The sequence below is a fragment of the Eschrichtius robustus genome, chromosome 10 (genome assembly GCF_028021215.1).
Source record: "Eschrichtius robustus isolate mEscRob2 chromosome 10, mEscRob2.pri, whole genome shotgun sequence".
NCBI classification, from domain to species: domain Eukaryota; kingdom Metazoa; phylum Chordata; class Mammalia; order Artiodactyla; family Eschrichtiidae; genus Eschrichtius; species Eschrichtius robustus.
In genome coordinates, this window is record NC_090833.1 from 92,582,509 (window position 1) to 92,601,882 (window position 19,374).

Genomic DNA, 19,374 nt, shown 5'->3' on the forward strand with positions numbered 1-19,374 from the left:
CTATATATATATACATAATTGTTTTAGGTTGCTGATCTCTTAGTTTCAAATGCATTTCAAATATCCTGCATTTGTACTCTCCTCCTCTCATGATTATTGGTTTAAGATATCGTATTTGTGTGTGGATAATTTCCTACCTTTACTGTATGTTTGCCTTTACTGGAGAGCTTTCCCATTTTGTAATTTTCTTGTTTCTAGTTGTGGCCATTTCTTTTCCACCTAGGGAAGTTCCTTTAGCATTTGTTGTAAAGCTGGTTTGGTGGTGCTGAATTCTTTTAGCTTTTCCTTGTCTGTTAAGCTTTTGATCTTTCTGTTGAATCTGAATGAGAGCCTTGCTGGGTAGAATATTCTTGGTTGTAGGTTTTTCCCTTTCATCACTTTAAATATATTGTGCCACTCCCTTCTGGCCTGCAGAGTTTCTGCTGAAACATCAGCTAATAACCTGATGGGGATTCCCTTGTATGTTATTTGTTGCTTTGCCTTTGTTGCTTTCAATATTTTCTCTTTATCTTTAATTTTTGTCAATTTGATTACTATGTTTCTCAGCATGTTCTTCCTTGGGTTGATCCTGTGTGGTACTATCTTCGCTTCCTGAACTTGGGTGACTGCTTCTTTTCCCATGTTAGTGAAGTTTTCAGCTATTATCTCTTCAAATATCCTCTCAGGCCCTTTCTCTCTCTCTTCTCCTTCTGGGACTCCTATAATGCGAATATTGGTGCATTTGATGCTGTCCATTTACATTTAAGGAAAATTTTTTTAAATATAGATTCCAGATTCCATTCTTTTTCTAAAAAAGTATTTATTTATTTATTTTATTTATTTGGCTGTGTCAGGTCTTAGTTTTGGCACACAGGCTCTTCGTTGTGGCATGCAGGCTCTCTAGTTGTGGTGCATGGGTTCCAGAGTGTGCAGGCTCAGTAGTTGTGGCACAAGGGCTCCAGAGCACATGGGCTCAGTAGTTATGGCACACAGGCTCTCTAGTTGTGGCATGTGGGCTCTAGAGTGTGCAGGCTCAGTAGTTGCGGCACGTGGGCTTAGTTGCCCTGCAGCATGTGGCATCTTAGTTCCCCAACCAGGGATTGAACCCACGTCCCCTGCATTGGAAGGTGGATTCTTAACCACTGGACCACCAGGGAAGTCCCCATTTAAAGTAATTATTGATATGTATGTTCTTATTGCCATTTTGTTAATTGTTTTGGATTCGTTTTTGTAGGTCTTTTTTCTCCCTTTCTTCTTCTTTCATTCTCTTGTGATTTGATGATTATCTTTACTTTTATGTTTGGATTCCTTTTTCTTTTTTTTGTGTGTGTATATCTTTCATAGATTTTTGGTTTGCAGTTACCAAGTGGATTTTGTATAGCCATATATATATTAAGTTGCTGATCTCTTAATTTCAAATGCATTTTAAAAACCCTGCATTAGTTCTCTCTTCCCTTCATGACTGCTTTTTATGTTATCATATTTTACACCTGTTTTATGTATCCCTTAACTGCTTATGGTGGATATATATGATTTTACTACTTTTGTCTTTTCACCTCCCTACTAGCTTTGGTGTGGATGATTTCCTACCTTTACTGTATGCTTGCCTTTACCAGTAAGCTTTTTCATTTTGCAATTTTCTTGTTTCTAGTTGTGGCCTTTTAATTGCTTCTCGGCCTTTTGGCTAAGATCAAGTGTAGTTGTGGCCTTTTGCTTTTTGCCTAGAGGAGCTTCTTTAACATTTCTTGTAAAGCTGGTTTGGTGGTTCTGAACTCTTTTAGCTTTTGCTTGTCTATAAAGCTTTTGATTTCTCCGTCAAATCTGAATGAGAGCCTTGCTGTGTAGAGTTTTCTTGGTTATAGGTTTTCCCCTTTCATCACTTTAAATATATTGTGCCACTTCCTTCTGGCCTGCAGAGTTTCTGCTGAAAAGTCAGCTGATAGCTTTATGGGAGTTCCTTTGATGTTATTTGCTGCTTTTCCCTTGCTGGTTTAATATTATCTCTTTATCTTTAATTTTTGTCGTTTTAATTGCAATGTGTCTTGGCATGTTCCTGTTTGGGTTCATCTTGTATGGGACTCTCTGCACTTCCTGGACTTGAGTGATTGTTGTTGTTGTTGTTTTCCCCCAGGTTAGGGAAGTTCTCTGCTATTATGTCTTCAGATATGTTCTCAGGCCCTTTCTCTCTCTCTTCTCCTTCTGGGACCCCCATAATGCAACTATTAGTGCATTTGATATTGTCCCAGAGGTCTCTTAAACTGTTCTCATTTCTTTTCATTCATTTTTCTGTTCAGCGGCAGTGATTTCCACTACTCTGTCTTCAATTCACTGCTTGTCCCAGAGTAAGGTCTGGCCTGCTGTGGGCACACTGGTTCTGCAGGCTGTGGGATTGTGGTTTTCTTGCATTTGGTGTCTGCCCCCTCGAGGGTGAGGCTGGTTTAGAGGCTAGTGCAAGCTTCCTGGAGGGCCAGTGCCTGCCCCCTCATAGTGGAGCTGGGTCTTGGCCTGGTGGGCAGGGCAGTGTCTAGGGGCATGCCTAGAGACACATGAGATTTTGTGTGTGCCCTTTAAGAATGAAGTCTGTATTTTCCCCAGTACTGTGGGGCTTCTGATAGAAAAGCCAAATGCTCTTGGGTCTTGTCTTCCTGGCACACGATCCTGGGGCTGGGGAGCCTGACGTGGGGCTCAGAACTCTCACTCTTATGGGAGAATCTCTTCAATATAATTATTATCCAGTTTATGGGTTGCCCACCTGGGGGTATGGGACTTGATTGTATCACGAGTCCACTGCTCCTACCTGTCTTGTTGTGGTTCCTTCTTTATGTCTTTGGTTGTAGAAGATCTTTTCTGGTAGGTTCTGGTCTTTTTCATTAATGGCTGTTCTGCAGATAGCTGTGATTTTGGTGTGCTCCTGAGAGGAGGTGAGCTCAGGGTCTTTCTACTCCACCATCTTGGCTGATCTGTATTAGAGAGTGTCTTAATTTCTCCCTCACTTTTGCAGGACAGCTTTGCTGGATATAGGATTTTTGGTTGACAAGTTTTGTTTGTTTTTTTCTATCACTTTGATATATTGGTCCATTGTCTTCTGGCATCCAGAGTTTCTGATAGCAAATCTGCTGATATTGAGGATCAATTGTATGTGACAAATGACTTCTCTCTTGCTGCTTTCAAGATTCACTCTGTCTTTGTCATTTGACAGTTTGATTATGTGTCTTGGTGTGGGTTTGAGTTCATTTTACTTGGAGTTGGTTGAAATCTTTGGATATTTATGTTCATGTATTCCATCAAATTTGGAACATTTGCAGCCACAGTTTCTTCAAATATTCTCTGTGCCACTTTTGTTCTCTTTTCTCCTTCTGGTACTCTCTCAATGCATATGTTGTTCTGGGTGATGGTATCCCACAGGTCCCTTAGGTTCTATTCATTTTTCTTGAATCTTTTTTCTTTCTGTTTTTCAGCTTCAATAATTACCATTGTCTTGTGTTTAAGTTCACTGATTGATTCTATCTTCTGTCTGCTCAAATCTGCTTCTAGTAGTTTTTTCATTTCAATTATTGTAATTGAACTAAAATTGTTTTAATTATTATAATTGAACTAAAAGTTCTTGAATTGCTTTTTAGCTTTTCTATCTCTTTATTGTTCTTCCCATTTTGTTCATACATCATTTTCTTTCTTTTTTTTTTTTTAAACATCTTTATTGAAGTATAATTGCCTTACAATGGTGTGTTAGCTTCTGCTTTATAACAAAGTGAATCAGTTATACATATACAATATGTTCCCATTTCTCTTCCCTCTTGCATCTCCCTCCCTCCCACCCTCCCCATCCATACATCATTTTCTTGACTTTCTCTACGTCTTCCTTTAATTCTTTGAGCATTTTTAAGACAGTTGTTTTAAAGTCTTTTTCTAGTATGTCTGCCAGCTGGTCTTTTTTCAGAACAGTTTCTGTTGGTTTATTTTTTCCTTTGAATGGGCCATACTTACTGTTTCCTTATATGATTTTGTCAAACACTGGACATTTGAATCTAATGTGGTAACTCTGAAAATCAGATTCTCCCCCTTCCCAGGGTTTGCTTTGTTATTATTTTTGTTTTTTAGATTGTTGTAGGTCGGTTTTTGTGCTAAGAATTAGCCTGAGGTATAAACTTAAGGTCTTTTCTCAGGTTGTGTCTTTCCTTGGGCTTACACAGTGACTTTCTAATTTCCAGTATACACAGCTGCTATTGAATGTCCTAGTCTTTAATACGTTTCTCCCAAAAGGGGCAAAAGAAAAAAATGAATGGGGTGGCACCAGCCTTTTTACTCCCTTAAAAGTCATTTCAGCAGAAGGGGGAAGGGCTTACAACAATGAGGAGGTGTAAAAATATTGGCCACCCACCTCTTTGTACCTCTGTGATCAGAGGCAGCAATTAGTGATTAGAACACAGATCCCAAATATTTGGATGACATGGTCCTTATTGCCCAATCTGACTTTCTGGAACAAATGCATGGCTGTCCGATATGAGTCAGGAGGCTGGGGGATGGGTAGCTACTACTGTGCTAAGAGCTGAAATTGACCAAAATTAACTGCAATTTACCATTCAAGTTTGCAATAGACCCTAAAGTTACCAGATAGTTACATCAGACAGATTCTGCTAGTGTAATTGTTGTTTCGGGGGGAGATAGATTCCTGGTCCTTTCTACTCCCATCTTCCTAGAATCTTCTTTCTCTCCTTCACTTTTGAAGCTAATTTTGCAGAATACAGACTTCTTGGTTGATGGGGTTTTCCTCTCAACACTTTAAATATTTCACTCCATTCACTTCTTGCATTGTTTCTGAGGAGGAGTCAGATATCAGTCTTATCTTTCCTCCTCTATAGGTAAGCAATTTTTCCCTCTGGTGTCTTTCAGGATTCTCTGTTTTTAATTCTCTGCAGTTGAATATCATATGCCTAGGTGTAGTTTTATTTTGGCATTTAACCTGGTTGGTGTCCTCTGAGCTTTCTGGATCTGTGGTTTGATGTCTGACATTAATTTGCAGTAATTCTCAGTCATTACTGCTTCAACTTTTGCTTTTGTTCCTTTTGCTCTTTCTTCACTTTCTGGTATTCCCATTTATACATATGTTACACCTTTTGTAGTTGTCTTGTGTATTCTTTTTTTTTTCAGACTTTTTACTCTTCACTCTTCAGTTTTGGAATTTTCTCTTGACATATCCTCATGCTTAGAGATTTTTTGATCAGCTGTATCCAGTCTACTAGTGAGTCAATCAAAGACATTCTTTCTCTGTTTCAGTGTTTTTGATCTCTAGCATTTTCAAAATTCTTAGATTTTCCATCTCTCCATTGACTGTGTTTACTTTACCTATCTGTCCTTACATGTTGTCTACCTTTTTCATTAGTGCCTTTAGCATGTTAATCATTGTTATTTTAAATTCCTGGTCTGGTAATTCCAACATTCCTGCCATATCTTAGTCTGATTCTGATACTTGCTCTGTCTCTTCAGACTATGTTTTTGCCTTTATTATACCTTGTTTTTGTTGAAAGGCAGACATGGTGTACTGGGTAAAAGGAACTAAATAGGTCTTTACTGGTATAATATAAAATGTGGAAGTGGGGGAAGTCTTCAACAGTCCTATGATTAGGTCTCAGTTTTTTGTGGGCATGTTGACCTGGGATCTGATCTTCATAAGTAGCTCTCAGTTTTTTCCCCAACTTAGGTGGGACAGGATGTTTGGAGGGGGTTGAGAATGGGGTAGTTCCCTCCTCCACATGGAAAGCTAGAAGGGGTTGAATATTAATATTAATATTATTAATAATACTTAATATTATTAAAGGATATTACCCTTTCCCCAGGTTGGTTAGACTCTGATAGAACCCAAATAGGTTAGGCTCTGGTAAAACAGTTTCTCCTGAAGGCAGACCTTTTAGGAAGTACAGAATGCTCTGTGTGTTTCAAAATGATTACTTTTCTCCTCCTCCTGCTGGAAGCACAAGGGGATTTTTCTCCAACATTCACTGTGAGAAACCTGCTAGTGCTCCTGGAGGTAAACTTACAAAAAGTGTGGAGGCCCCCAGTGAATGGGGCCTATGGAGTTTTTAATCTCTCATACTTGTCCACACTGAGCCTCCAGCAATTAGTCAATTACAATTCAGGTTTTCCTACCCAACATTGGTTCCTGCAGATGTCTCTGCCTGAGGGTTTCTACTCCAGTAAGCTGATTCTCTGTATCTACCTGTCTCCCCAGTTTTTGTGGCAGCAATTTGCCCTGTGACCTCATTTCTTCGACAGAGTTAAGATTTGTTGATTTTCAGTTTGTTCAGCTGTTTACTTGTTAAGATAGTGACAATTTCCAAGGTTTTTACACATCAGACCAGAAACCAGAAGTCCTATTTTTAATAGGCAGCACATACATATGTACAAAATTTAAAAAGGAAAGTTACACAGAGTATACAGGATTTTTTTTTTTTTTGCTACCATCACATTTTACTCCTAGTATGTTACCAATTTCTTGTATCCTTTCAGATACCCTATGCTCATAGAAATATTTGGCTGATTAGATATGTATGTTTGTGTTGTATATTTTTATATGAGTGGTATCATAATGTACACAGTATCTTAAAATTTACCTTTCTCATTTAACAACGTATCTTGGAGACATTCTTCCTTTGTAATAGCTGCATAGTATGTCTTTGATGGATAATTTAGATGTTTTCAACTTCCTTTTTTTTCTTTTTTAATGTTATGTGCATGCAGTTTTGTGACTTTTGTTGTGCTGAGATTTTCTTTTTAGTGGTATTATGTACATTCATAATGTACATTCACCACCCTCCATCTCCAGAACTTTTTCCTCTACCCAAACTGAAACTCTGTAGCTTTTTAACACTAATTCCGTTACCCCTCTCCCCAGTCCCTCGAAACCACCATTCTACTTTTGTCTCCATGAATTTGACTACTCTAGGTATTGATACCTCAAGATTTTAATTTTTAATGTAGACAAAGTTATCAATCTTTTGTTTGGATTGTACTTTTCTGTGTTGTCTAAGATGATAATGATGTCCTGGGATGCCCTTATTGGAAGGGTTGGGCCTCCTTAGTCATGCTGTGGCACCATCACCCTTTCCCCTGGACTTTCCTGGAGTGTAAAAGCTGGAGAAAGGAGAAGGTGGATGGGGAGCAGAAATTCTGGGCATCAGACCCCAGGAGAGTGACTAATTCAGGTAACAGTATGCCCAACATCATATCCCTGTGTGGAAAGAGGCCAAGTTCCCTCCAAGGACTCTTGACTCACCTTCCAGTCAGGATACCTTGGAGTTGGTGGGATTACCTGAGGTCAGCAGTTCAGGTGGCCTGAATATCCTGGAGTCCACCCTCAGGAGCACCTGCCTAATTCTATGTAGTTGAGCATCCTGAGGCCACTGCATGCAGAGCTTTATTATTTTTTTCTAATTACAAAGATAACTCATACATTTTATGCCAAATTCAAACGTTACAGACACATGTAGTGTAGTCAATGCACATCACCTGTGGTCCCATCCCCAAAGAAAATCTCAGTACACAGCAAGTCACATATTTCTTTTTTTTTTTTTTTAGGTTTATTTATTTATTTTGGCTGTGCCAGGTCTTAGTTGTGGTTTGTTTGTTTATTTATTTATGTATGTAGGCTGCGCTGGGTCTTAGTTGCAGCACGTGGGATCTTTGTTGCGGCATCTTTTAGTTGCTGCATGTGGGATCTTCAGTTGTGGCATGTGGGCTTCTTAGTTACAGCATGCATGTGGGATCTAGTTCCCGGATGAGGGATCCAACACGGGCCCCCTGCATTGGGACTGCGGAGTCTTACTCACTGGACCACCAGGGAAGTCCCAGACACCTATTTCTTGATTGTTTTTCTTTTCTATTCAAAGACAAACACCTATTTCTGTATTAAACATACCATGGCCACCTTTCCATATTCATACATAGTGATAGATCTATCTAATTTAAAAAGTATTGAGAATGTATTCATTTAAATTTTTATTACAGAAGTGTTACATGAATACATACTCTGAGTCAACAACATACAAATATAAGAGGAAAGTGACATTCTTCTTTCGTTTCTCCTGCTCTCCTCTTCCCAGATGGGAAAATTTCCTTTCCCTTTTCTTTGCATTTACACACAGACACAACACATACACACACACTTGTTTCACTTAACCATAGACCTTGAACATCTTTCATGTCAGTACATACCTAACTCATTTCCTTACTGCCTGTATAATTTTCAAGTATACCATAACTCAGTGGTTCTGGGATTCATGTGGGGAAGTTGTTAGAACACGGGTTGCTAAGCCCCTCTGCAAGTCTTCTGCTGGGGTGGGCTGGTGCAGCCTGAGGCTGTCCTGAGGTGCCCACATTGGGAACCAAGTCCTGTTCATCACTCTTGTGTTTGTACAAACATCCTGTACATATCTCTGAGCACTGGAGGGTTTTGTAGGGTAATTTGTAGGCATGGAAATGGGTCAAAGGGGATTAGCTATAGCTACAATGCTTTTAATGATATGGCCAAACTGGGCTCCAACAATGCAGACCCTCTCCTCCACAGTGCACACGTCCTGCCTGTCCCTTGTATACCACCCATATCAAACATTGTGCAAAATTGTTTTTATTTTGCCAGTTTGATATATATTTTAAGATATATACTTATTTTAATTATTTAATTATGAAAGAAGCTGAACAATGAATGCCTTCCTTTTTGTGAACTTTTAATTTTGGATTTTAGATTTATAGAAATGTTGCAAGATAGTACCAAGTTCCCAAATGCCCTATCCCAACTTCCCACCATGTTAACATACCTAACTATGGTACATTTCCCAGAACAAAGAAATTAACAGTGATCCATTACTATTAACTAAACTCCAGATTTTATTTGGATTTTACCAGTGTTCCCACCAATGTCCTTTTCTGTTCCAGCATCCCACGTTGCATTTAGATGTCTTGTCTCCTTAGGCTCCTCTGGTCTGTCCATGTCTCCTATGACCTGGGCAGTTACAAAGACTCTTGGTTAGTTATTTTGCCAAATTTCTCTCAATTTGGGTCTGTCTGATGTTTCTCTAATGCTTAGACAGGGATTATAGGTTTAGGGGTGAGGGGAATACCACAGAGGTGAAGTGCCTTTCTCATCATGTCATGTCATATCAAGGGATACATGATATCGCATGCTTCCTTCAATAATAAAAACTGTTTAGTAAGGAAAATTCCAGACACACATAAAAATAGGAAGAATAGAGTAAGTACTCATCACTGGGCTCCCAGTCACTCGTGTTTTGCCACTTTGGTTCTGGATGGCTTTTCAATGTGGTTGGAAGATGAGTTTCCCATCTCATCTTTCTTCCTTTTCTCTTCTCCTCTTTCCTTCCTTCCTCTCTCTCTCATTTCCTTTTTCAAACAGAAAGGGGACACTGATTAACTGTGGTGGGAATCTAGCTGGGACCTAGATGGAGGAGCATAAAGAATCTAGGCAAAATGTCCTCATGTAGGAATCCCAGCTAATGATGGCCTTTTGGTCTTTGCTTCACTTCTAGCTTTTTCTTGAAGAGGTGACTGGTCCAGCCCAGGGTACCCTTATTATTAGCTTGGACTCTAGGATCTGAGTGAAAGGAACCCAACTCAAATTGTTTAAGCAAAAGATAGAATTCACTAGCTCAGAAAATTAAAATCAACTGAGTTGGACTCAATCCTCTGGCTCACTGTGTCCCCTTTCTTGCCACTTTCCAGCTGTTTCCCCTCTGTTGCTGCCACCTGTGGTGCCTGGATCACTGCTGACAGCATGTGGTGACCCCCCCCCCCAGCTTCTCAGCTGAGGTTGATTCTCCCCACAGTCATTTCAGTGCAGGCCAAAGGCGTGCGCTTCGTTGGATAAACCTGGATTACTTCCCTGCGCTTCCTGAACCAACCACTGGGAATGTAATTCTTGATTGCACAGCCTTGAGGTTAGAATCAAGTTCATTTAAGTCAGACCACATGGGTTAAATAAAGGAAAAGGTACTTCCCCTAATAAAAACTGGGTTTATGCTATAAAAAAGAAGGGAGTGTGGATCCAGGGTATGAAAAACAACTGATAAACCCTGTTTATCTGGGACACCTTTCTCATGTCTTTCTTTTCCAGCCTTTCCTTCTCCCAACCCCTGCAGATGAGCCCACTCTCCTTTGTGTCCCTCACTGTTACCCCACCATGATTCTTTCAAAGCACTTGTCCCTTTGATAAGGTGGGTGTGGTCCACCCTAGGAGCATCTGTGGAGAATTTTTAAACAATCATAAAATCAAGATTTAATCTTTTAAATAACCATACACTAGTAATTCTAAACAGTGTCAGTGATAAAATGTTCCTTGAAAAAAAACCCCAACAAACCAAGATACAGAACATTTCCAGCACCACAGAGGCTTCCTTAAGGAAATGTTTTAATACTTAACAATCTGAATTCTGCATTCACAGATGCTGAGAAAATCTCAGACATGTTTAGGGTCCCCTGGCCTTGTGGTGGTGTAGGAAGGCCTTCTCACCCTTTGTGAGTGTCCCCCCACCCCCACCCCTTGGGGATTACTTACCTCCAGGAGTGGCCTGTTTCTGCCCCCATTTCTCAACCATCCCTGGAGTGGGGCCTGAGCCTACCTGGGCCAGTCCTTTGGGGCCCAGGGTGGGGGAGATGTTCAAAGCTATCAGCTCATTTTCCTGACTCACTGGCTTCATTTCACTACTATTCCCAAGGCCTTGCCAGGTGCTCTAAGCTGTTCTCAGAGTAGGGTCTGCAGGTCTTTCCTTGTTGAACCACATACCTGAGGCTGGGTTTTCTTCATATACTTCAACCCTAGCAATATATTGCAACAGATTCAATGCAGAAGCAGATGTGAGACTCCAGCTATCTTCTATGAAGCCAGACTTTAAAGAAATTTGCAAAAATGTAAAACATTTGCCACTCTTCTCTATATTTTGGGGAATTATAGCTACTTTTCTAAAAAAGGTAATGTTTATTTTAAAATGAAAATAATTTTTAAAAATTTGTTTTAATTTATAATATGGTAAACATGGAAAGATATAACCCATATTAGCAAAAACTTTTTGAGGCCCTCAATCTTTTTTTTTTTTTTGGCCACACCACGCTGCTTGAGGGATTTTAGTTCCTCGACCAGGGATTGAACCTGGGCCCTTGGCAGTAAGAGCATGGAGTCCTAACCACTGCACTGCCAGGGAACTCCCGTCAATCATTTTTAAAGAGTATAAAATGGTCTTGAGAGGAAGAGTCTGAGAATCGCTAATCTAATTTAATCCTCATAGCAGCTCTATGAGGTGGTCTCATCAGTCCCACGTCAACAGTGAATAAATTGAGGCCCAGAGAAAGGAAGAGATCTGCCCTTTGCTTCACTGTCATTAAGTGGCAAGGGCAGAATTCAAACCTCCTGCTCAAGGTTTATCCCTCAAGATTCAACGAAACCTACTCCTCCTGTAGGCAGATAGGGTAGGGGAGGTCCCCGGAGAAAGAAATCCAGGCATGGCTTTCTCGACATAAGAAAAGCCATTTTTGGCCTAAGTCATTTTAAGCCTGGCCACAACGCTTGCCCTTCAACAGGTCTCAGTAATGATCTTAAGAGAAAAAAAGAACAAACTGTTATCAGGCAAGAGAAGTAACAGTAGCAAAGATAATATATCAGTAGTAAAGACTCTCAATTCTGTTTCAACGGTAAAGATTAGTCTGAAGTGCTCAACTACCAGATCAGTTTGGACCTAAGGGATGATGTAGACCTTTTCTGACCCTCATGACTTCAACTAAAGCTTGGACTCTGACTGCCCAAGCCCTTTATGAATACGCATGTTCCCTTAGCTTAAAACTTCCTCAATTTTGCTACCTGGGGAGACACTGCTTTGGGAAAAAGCCGCAGCATTCTCCTTACTTGTTGCAAGAAATAAATCCTTCCATCTCCCACTCTTTGTCTTCTGGCTTGACACCCACCAAAAGGCAAAGCCAGTTTTTCAGGTAACACTCCCAACAAGAGCGCCATTTAGGAGTCCACTTGCCTCTTTGAGCTACGTATCCTCATTTGTAAGGTGTGGACCACAATGTTTCTACTTCCTGGGACTACTGGGGTGATTCTGCATCAGGTAAAGAGCAAACGAGGATATTAATAACCCGATGAGTGAGAAATGTATCCCATTCTGCAGGAAAGAAGGCTGAGGCCCCACGACTGAGCGGGCTCCAGCTCTAGGGACCACCCAACCCCCGGCCCGCCTGGACCGTCCCCTTCCAAGCACCCAGCTTGCCTGGACGTCCCCCGCCCCCAGCCCCACTGGGACCCCCTGGCTCCTAGCGCACCAGTACCACTCTAATCCCAGCACGCCTGGACTCATGCTCCCCAGCAGGCCAGTCCTGTTCGCCGGGTAGCAGCCGACTCCTCCCGCTTGCCTCACTTCCGGCGCCCAGGCCGGAAGCCTCCCTTCCGGTTCTCAAGATCGCGCTCCGGAAGTGAGTCACTGTGCCAGCACCTAAGATGGCCGCCAGTCCATCCACCACCGTGGTCAACAGAGGAGAAGCGGGCGCGAACCCGGAAGTTGCCCGGCTCGGCCATGGGAGATGTCGGGGGCGTGGCTTCCGGCGGCCAGTGCCTGCGAGTGCGGGCGGCTGGGTCTAGCTGAGGCGGCGGCTGACAGGAGCTCCTCCCCGGTCGGCTGCGGCTGGTGCCTAGGCGAACCAGCGGCCCCCAGCTCGTGGCCCCGCGAGGCTCCAGGGCCGCACCGTGGGATGGACGAGGGGAAGATGGACGAAAATGAATGGGGGTACCACGGTGAAGGCAACAAGAGCCTAGTGGTGGCCCACGCACAGGTGAGCGGTTGACTGTCGGCGCGGTTCAGGGCCCTTACCCTACTCCCGGTGGGTTCCGCGTCCCCCAAGCACCCCCTCCGCTCAGGTCGGTTCTGTATCCCCTCAGGACCCACTACCCCCGGATCGGTTCCCCAGCAGCCCTTCTTCCGGTCGGTCGCGCGTTCCCCCAGTGTCACTGCCCCGCGATAAGTTTCGCGTCCCCCCAGCATCACCCCTCCCCGTTGGGTCAGTTCCGCGTCCCGCTGGTGTCACCGCCTTCCCCCAGAGCAGTTCCGCGTCCCCCCAGCGATCTCCTCCGCCTAGGTTGGTGCCATGTCTCCCCAGCACTCTCCTCCCTCCAGATCGGTTCCCTGTTCCCCCAGTGTCACCTTTTCCCCCCGGGTTTGTTCCGCGTCCTTCCAACGCGCCCCATCCCGGCCTCACACGGTGCCGCCTCCGACTGCCCAGCTGCGGTGAGGCCGTCCGGAGTAGCCTTAGGGAAGATACAGGGTACCGGCAAGGTCAGGAGAAAGAAGCAAAGTGCTTGGGGTGCTGTTACCTCCCTGAGATGCAGGGAATTGCTGTTCTCCTGCTGCTGTTGTTAATATTAATGGAGCATTGTCTGCAGGTTCTTCTCCAAAGTCTTTTAGAATTTAAAGAATTTCCCTTTCTCAATTCAGTAAGGAAGAGAGTTTCTGAGAGTGCAGTGAGGACTCCCAGTGAGTTGAATCCGGGAAGAGAAGCTTGTGGATTTGTGTGAAGGCCCAGATCTCTCTGACATCTTGCTGTCTGATACAACCAGGCAGGAATGTGGTGGGCTGGGGGAGGAGTGATAGGTGTCATTGAGGGCTTAAGAGTATGGGAGTTGCAGTTACACAGAGCTGGGCAGAATCCCAGTTCTACCACTGCCTGGCTCAGGCTCAGTTTCTGCATTTGCAAAGTGGAACTAGTAACAGAATCCCCTTTGCAGAATTGCTAGAAAGATGAGAAGCTGGACAAGTTATGCAAGTGATAACTATCATCCACCTTGGACTTGGCGGTTAATAGCTCTGACCCAGCCCAACAGCTCCTACGGGGAGCTCATCTTCCAATTCCTCAGTAAGATTGCATGGTATATCTTCACTTTATGTAAAGCTAATTAAGGCTTCTTTTGACTAATGTACTGAGTTTCAAAAGTAGCGTCAGATGAAGTAGCAAGTTCCAGACTCAGTGTAAAAGAACACCAGGCCTTGGGCACTCAGATGCCTTCTCCATTGTTCCTGACAAGCTTGTGTCTACCCTCCAGGACAACTGGCCCCTTCCTTTGTTGCACAGCCCCAGATGTTAGGGTCATGTTTCTTTTTCCTTTTTTTCCCCCCACTTTTAAACTGAGTCATCAGGCTATCCTGTACCTGTTCTCTTCATTATTTTAAATCTAAATTTGCTTTACTATGCTCATTCCTGCTTGGTTGTTGTTAGCTCATCATTTGAATTTGAAGATTATCATCACGAGTAGTCTTGTAAGAAAAGGTTCCCACCAAGTGAAGATGCTGAGTAAAGGGAGAACTCTGCCCCTTGAGTGTGGAGAAACCTTTGTGCTTTGCCTGGGCCTTGAGGGAGGACAGAGCCCTGGAAGGCAGCTTTCAGGGCCCTGCTGTGCCCAAGGAGAGGGGGTGTGTGTGTGTGAGTGGGATAGAAGAAGGTGGGTGAGCACCAAGTATTTCTGCTCCCATGGGTGGACTCTCCAGACCCACCTCGTTCATTCTGAAGTAGAGGGTGACCCTCACCAGGTTTCTTTCAGATCGGGAGACGATCTCTTTCTCAGAGGGGGCATCATCTACTTTCAGAATTGAAAGGTCCTTAAAAAATGATGAGTCTGTTCCCTCTCCTTTCCAGTGTCAGAACCCGACATACCTTCAGCCAGCCAGTCCTGAGGCCTGGCATCTGCACTGGAGGAACATGGGATAAGACACAGACAGACAGCCTTCCAGGCTGGTGGGTTGGGAGGCTTCCAGGAGCACAGGACTTGTAGAAAATGGGGCCTGGATATGGAGGAGCTAAGTGCAGGCTGAAGGAGGGCCATAGTGTGGGGTGTGCTCAGGGTTGGGCAGTAAGAGACGACAGTGTGAGACCTGAACGGTATGCCAGTTCTTGACAGGTTGCTGTCAGTTTTCCTGTGGCCCAGTGCTCAGCATCCTTGGGTCCAGCTGTGCAATTTAACCCTTTCCCAGGCACTGGCCCTTGGCCCTGGCACTGACCCTCTGAGGTGCTCCAAGGCTGTGGCCAACCTGACACTGTACTCTAGTGGGTGCCTGGAGTCCCCGGCACTGACCCTGCGGGGGGTCTTGGGCAAGGACATTTCCCTTGTGGGCACGTACTTTCCTTTCCTTACTGTAGCCTGAGGGTGCTGTCACTTGTTCTAGTGGCTGTGCCATACTTGTGTTCATGCTGAGCTGTGGTCACGAAGCCTGGCGCTGCCCTCAAGTGCGCTGCTGCCAAGTGGGATTTCTCTCCGTGTGGTGGTGTTGCTTTTTCATCTGCAGTGACCCTTCTTTACCTTGGTCTTGTTCGCTTTGGCTTGGCATCCTGTCCTGTGAAGGTCACTGTAAGTCTGGTTTGTCATTTGATCTCGTATGTGCCTTCAGTTGGGAGAGTCACCCAGGGCAGGCCAGGCAGAGACTCCTCCCCAGGCACTGAGCTGCCTTCCAGCTGCCCTTGCCTCTGGGGTGCAGGGCAAACAGGGGCCCACTCCCTTCATCACACTAAGCTGTTGTGACGTTTTCCTCCTTATTGACAGAGGTAACATGAAAGACCCGCCAACCAAGATCTTTTATCAAAAGTTTGTGCCTGATCTTTCAGGTTTTATAGCTTTTCTAAGATTCTGATCGGGCTTCAGATCCTTTCTGCAATTGTTTTGATGCCCTGGGGTGTTTGTCCTGAAGATATGGGGTTCAGGCAGTCAGGAGCTGTGTGTTTCTCTTCTCTTGTGTTTTAGGATTTGTAGATCATACTTCTTAATGGAGCTGTTGGAAGCAAATGAGTTGTTCTCTCTTTTTTTTTTTTTTCTTTCTTTCTTTTTTTAATGGCGTATTCCCAAGTCCTGGGCTTAATTTTCTCCTGAATCTAGTAGAAAGAGTCTTAACGTTCTGTTGCCTGTAGTATTTTTTTTAAACAAGTAACTTATTCTGCATTTGAGATTTTTAATGATATTCATACAGGTTGATACAGCTGATGTGACTTCTTGGTGATGTCTCATTGGAGAGCTGTGCATGTAACCCTGTCTTTATTCCTGGGATCACCTGCAGTTGAATGGTTAGGATTTGTTATTTCCAAAATATATTCCCTTTGGTGGTTTCCAGTCCTGGCCTTGGTGAGTGCTGAGCTCTGCCTTTCTAGCATGTGGGGGTCTGCTGGTCTAGGCCTGGTATCCTAAGGTGGCATGGTCACTTCCTCCGCCCCGACAATACCTTCTTCCTCCTCAGCAGAACTCAGGACAGCAGCTGCCCCTTTTACCAGGAAGGTAAGGAAGGTTTCTGTGTCTGCTGCAGAAGGACGAGACCACAGCACTGGGTCACCTACCTCTTGGTTTGGACACCTGCTCTGCGGCCATCATGTGGCCTTGGAGAGCCTGGGGTCCTTGAAGGCTCCCCTCTACAACACCCTCACTGTGCGTTCCATGCATTTGTGGTATGTCTTTATAAAACATTCTCATTTTCTTCTGGCTGTTGGATTTTCCATCTTTTAGGGACCATCTGAACACCTCTTCTGCTGCAGCCCCCGAGTGTCCTGTCCCCAAATGTCACCTGGGCTTACACCTCCACTGTCCTGTCCCCCACCTCACAACTTGCATCTGTGTCTGCTTCAGTCCTGAGGCAGCTGTGGGTCCATACAGGCAGGTGAAACTTGGGAAGGAAAATGTCCTGCCCATTCCAGACACCTGCTGTCCCCACCTGTGGTCTCCACCTCCTGTCTGGCCTCACTTCGGAGTCCTTGGCTCCCCTCTATGACAGGGGTTCCCAACCCCCAGGCTGTGGACCGGTATGGGTCCGAGGCCTGTTAGGAACCAGGCCACACAGCAGGAGGTGAGTGGCGGGCAAGCGAGCGAAGCTTCATCTGCCGCTCCCCATCGCTGACGTTACTGCCTGGACCACCCACCCCCCGGCCCCTGCCGTGGAAAAATTGTCTTCCACAAAACTGGTCCCTGGTGCCAAAAAGGTTGGGGACAGTTGCTCTATGAGATGTCTCGAGTCACCCTCCATCTGTTCTGTCTGAGGCTGTCAGCCCAACAATGCATCCCACACCTTGTCCCTCTTATCCTTCTGTGGGCCCTGGGGTGTGTTTCTGATTGCCTCTGGTCAGCAGAGCCAAGTGACTTGGCTTGGTATTCTGTCACGGGTATTCTGATGGAAGACCTGGGCTGTGCCCGAGTTGGGTGTCTGTGGGTGGTGGCCTCACTGAGAAGCAGGGCTGAGCCATTTTGGGATGCCTGGGGCAGCACCCTGAGGGTCGATTCCTTCTGTTGTTGTGTTTATCTTAGTCTCCCTTTCCCTTGAAAGTTGCCTGATCTCTGCTTCCCTGGGGTCTTCTTGGGGCTCCATCCTGGGTTATATCCTCACTCTGGTGGAAGACCTGACTTGGGCTTGTCCTCCAGCAGTGAGGCTTCAGCGATTGATCACTTCACACCTCGTCTTTGCCAAGAGGCCCTGGGCCCTTGGGCTTCACATGGGCAGATGACCCTTTTATATATTGTTTTTGTGGTCTTTTATTTTTATTTAATACCAAGCATTTGTTCCTCTCTCTGCCCCAGAAAATACAGAATACTAGAAGGAAGAAAGTAAAAAGCATCCAATGTCTCCCTACTAAGAAAATAATTTTTGTTAACACTTGGTGCACTTCCTTCTATTATATGCTTTTATTGGGTACTTAAGCATCCTATCTGTCTGTTTTTGTTTTCTGCTTTTTCACTCAACCCTACAGCATAAATATGTAGATAATTCTTCAAACAAGTTTTTAAGGCTGCAGAGCACTTAGGCAGCCAGAGTTCCTGTGCTGTCAGACATTCACACTGTTGAGCTGTTGTGAGCCAGGCTTTGCTGATGTCTCGGTGTTTTGAGGACTTGGGTGGGTTCTCAGAGGAGATCGAAGGAACATCTCCTAGGCCTCCTGGCACATGACATGCCAGTACTCCCCCACCCCCGCCATGGCCTGGGACCCTCACAGCACTGAATGCTTTCTACTCCTTTTATAAGTGGCGTGTTATACGTTTTGAGGTTGTTTAATGTGTATGTGTTTATATGTGTCATTTCTCCATTCACTGACTTTTTCAGCTTGTTAAAATCTTTGATTTTCATCTAGTGTTCCACGGTATGAGAGAGCACACCGTGATTTTCTGTCCTCAAGGACAGAAAAGGTGTGGCCCTGGCCTAAGATTCCCTGTCCTGCTTTGGAACAGGGAAGAGCTGCCTCTGCCCCAGACTGTGCAGAAACTCTTGTTAAGCCCCTCTTCTTAGTCTCACCCTTTTCTCTTCACGTTCTTAGCATTTTATCCTAGACACTATGAAGAAGGTATGTTTTAAAATCTGGTTTCAGATATTTAGTTTAAGAGGAAAGGAGTTGTTTCCTTCACAACTGGTTAAGACCTTGTGAGCTGGCAGGGCCCTGGTGCTTACCAGATTATGCGTTGGTTTTGGCTCCTTCACAACTGGTTAAGACCTTGTGAGCTGGCAGGGCCCTGGTGCTTACCAGATTATGCGTTGGTTTCGGCTCCTTCATGGGAATCTCCCCGTGGGTGGCTGGATCAGTCCCACTCCATGCCATGGGTGGCCCTTGGACTAACTGCATCTTTGTGCCAACCAGGGCTGGTGAGGTTGATTTCTCACCTTTTCTCTGCCGTCCCCTTGAATAGGTGTTGTCTGGGCCCATGGCCAGCCTCGTGGCATGTAACAGGGCCACCAATCCAGCCCAGTCAGACCTTTACAAGGGGCAGTTAGCACTCGCCGTCCAGAACAGGTGTGCCCACTGAGTGCTTGTGTTTGTGGAGACTGGCCTTCAAGGCTGACACTGCAGCTCCTATGGGGCAGGTGGGCAGTTTCTGGCGATGGTTTTAAATGGGTCCCTAGAGAAAGCAGTTTTCCTTGAAGCAGACACAACATGACACTCAGAATTTCTTAGCAGGTCTTGAGAAACAGTGAAGTCCAGGTGAGAAGTGAGGGTGCTTTAGGGGGGCTGAGTTTCTGGAAAGTTGCCTAGAATTAGGGTTTCTGCATATCAACTTTTGTTTTTCCTTGAATTTTGATGGACTCCTTGGCCAGTTGATGCCCATGATCGAATATTGATGTCTGCCTGGATTTGGGAGGGGTTAGGGGCATGTGCACGTCCTCGACCTTTGCTTCCCCAAGTCTGGGCTTGGGGCTCAGGGAGGTGATGGATGTCTGGGGTTTTGAGAGGAGTGTGCGTCATCTGAGTGGGGCAGGAAGTGCCAGGGGGGCTGTGGGCTAGGGAAATGGATCTCGTCTCTATGGGCCTTCCTTGCTGTCAGCCATGTTTTGGGTTCTAAAGCTGCACTTTCTGAGCCTCTTCAATCACCAGCTCCTCCCACCCCGCCTA

At 44.8% G+C, this 19,374-nt stretch overlaps 1 protein-coding gene and 1 long non-coding RNA gene across 5 annotated transcripts in view; one reads left to right on the forward strand and one right to left on the reverse strand.

Moving 5' to 3' along the window:
- Positions 1–8,835: 8,835 nt before the first annotated feature.
- On the reverse strand, positions 8,836–12,407 carry LOC137770744 (uncharacterized). 2 transcript variants are annotated; one of them, XR_011075218.1, is made up of 4 exons: positions 12,304–12,407; positions 12,009–12,083; positions 9,232–9,372; positions 8,836–8,974 (listed from the first exon to the last, which is right to left on the reverse strand). It is a non-coding gene; the product is annotated as an uncharacterized lncRNA (long non-coding RNA). The 2 variants fall into 2 exon arrangements; XR_011075219.1 differs by having other exon boundaries at positions 11,885–12,083.
- A 180-nt stretch (positions 12,408–12,587) lies between these two features.
- Positions 12,588–19,374, forward strand: part of IPPK (inositol-pentakisphosphate 2-kinase) — a 54,804-nt gene continuing 48,017 nt past the window's right edge. For 2 of the 3 annotated variants that reach the window (XM_068553287.1, XM_068553288.1), the window contains exon 1: positions 12,628–12,810. In XM_068553287.1, coding sequence (XP_068409388.1) covers positions 12,730–12,810 — 81 coding nt within the window. In that variant the 5' untranslated portion in view covers positions 12,628–12,729. Of the gene's footprint in view, positions 12,811–19,374 lie in introns of all 3 variants that reach the window. The other variant, XM_068553285.1, reaches the window with a different exon arrangement.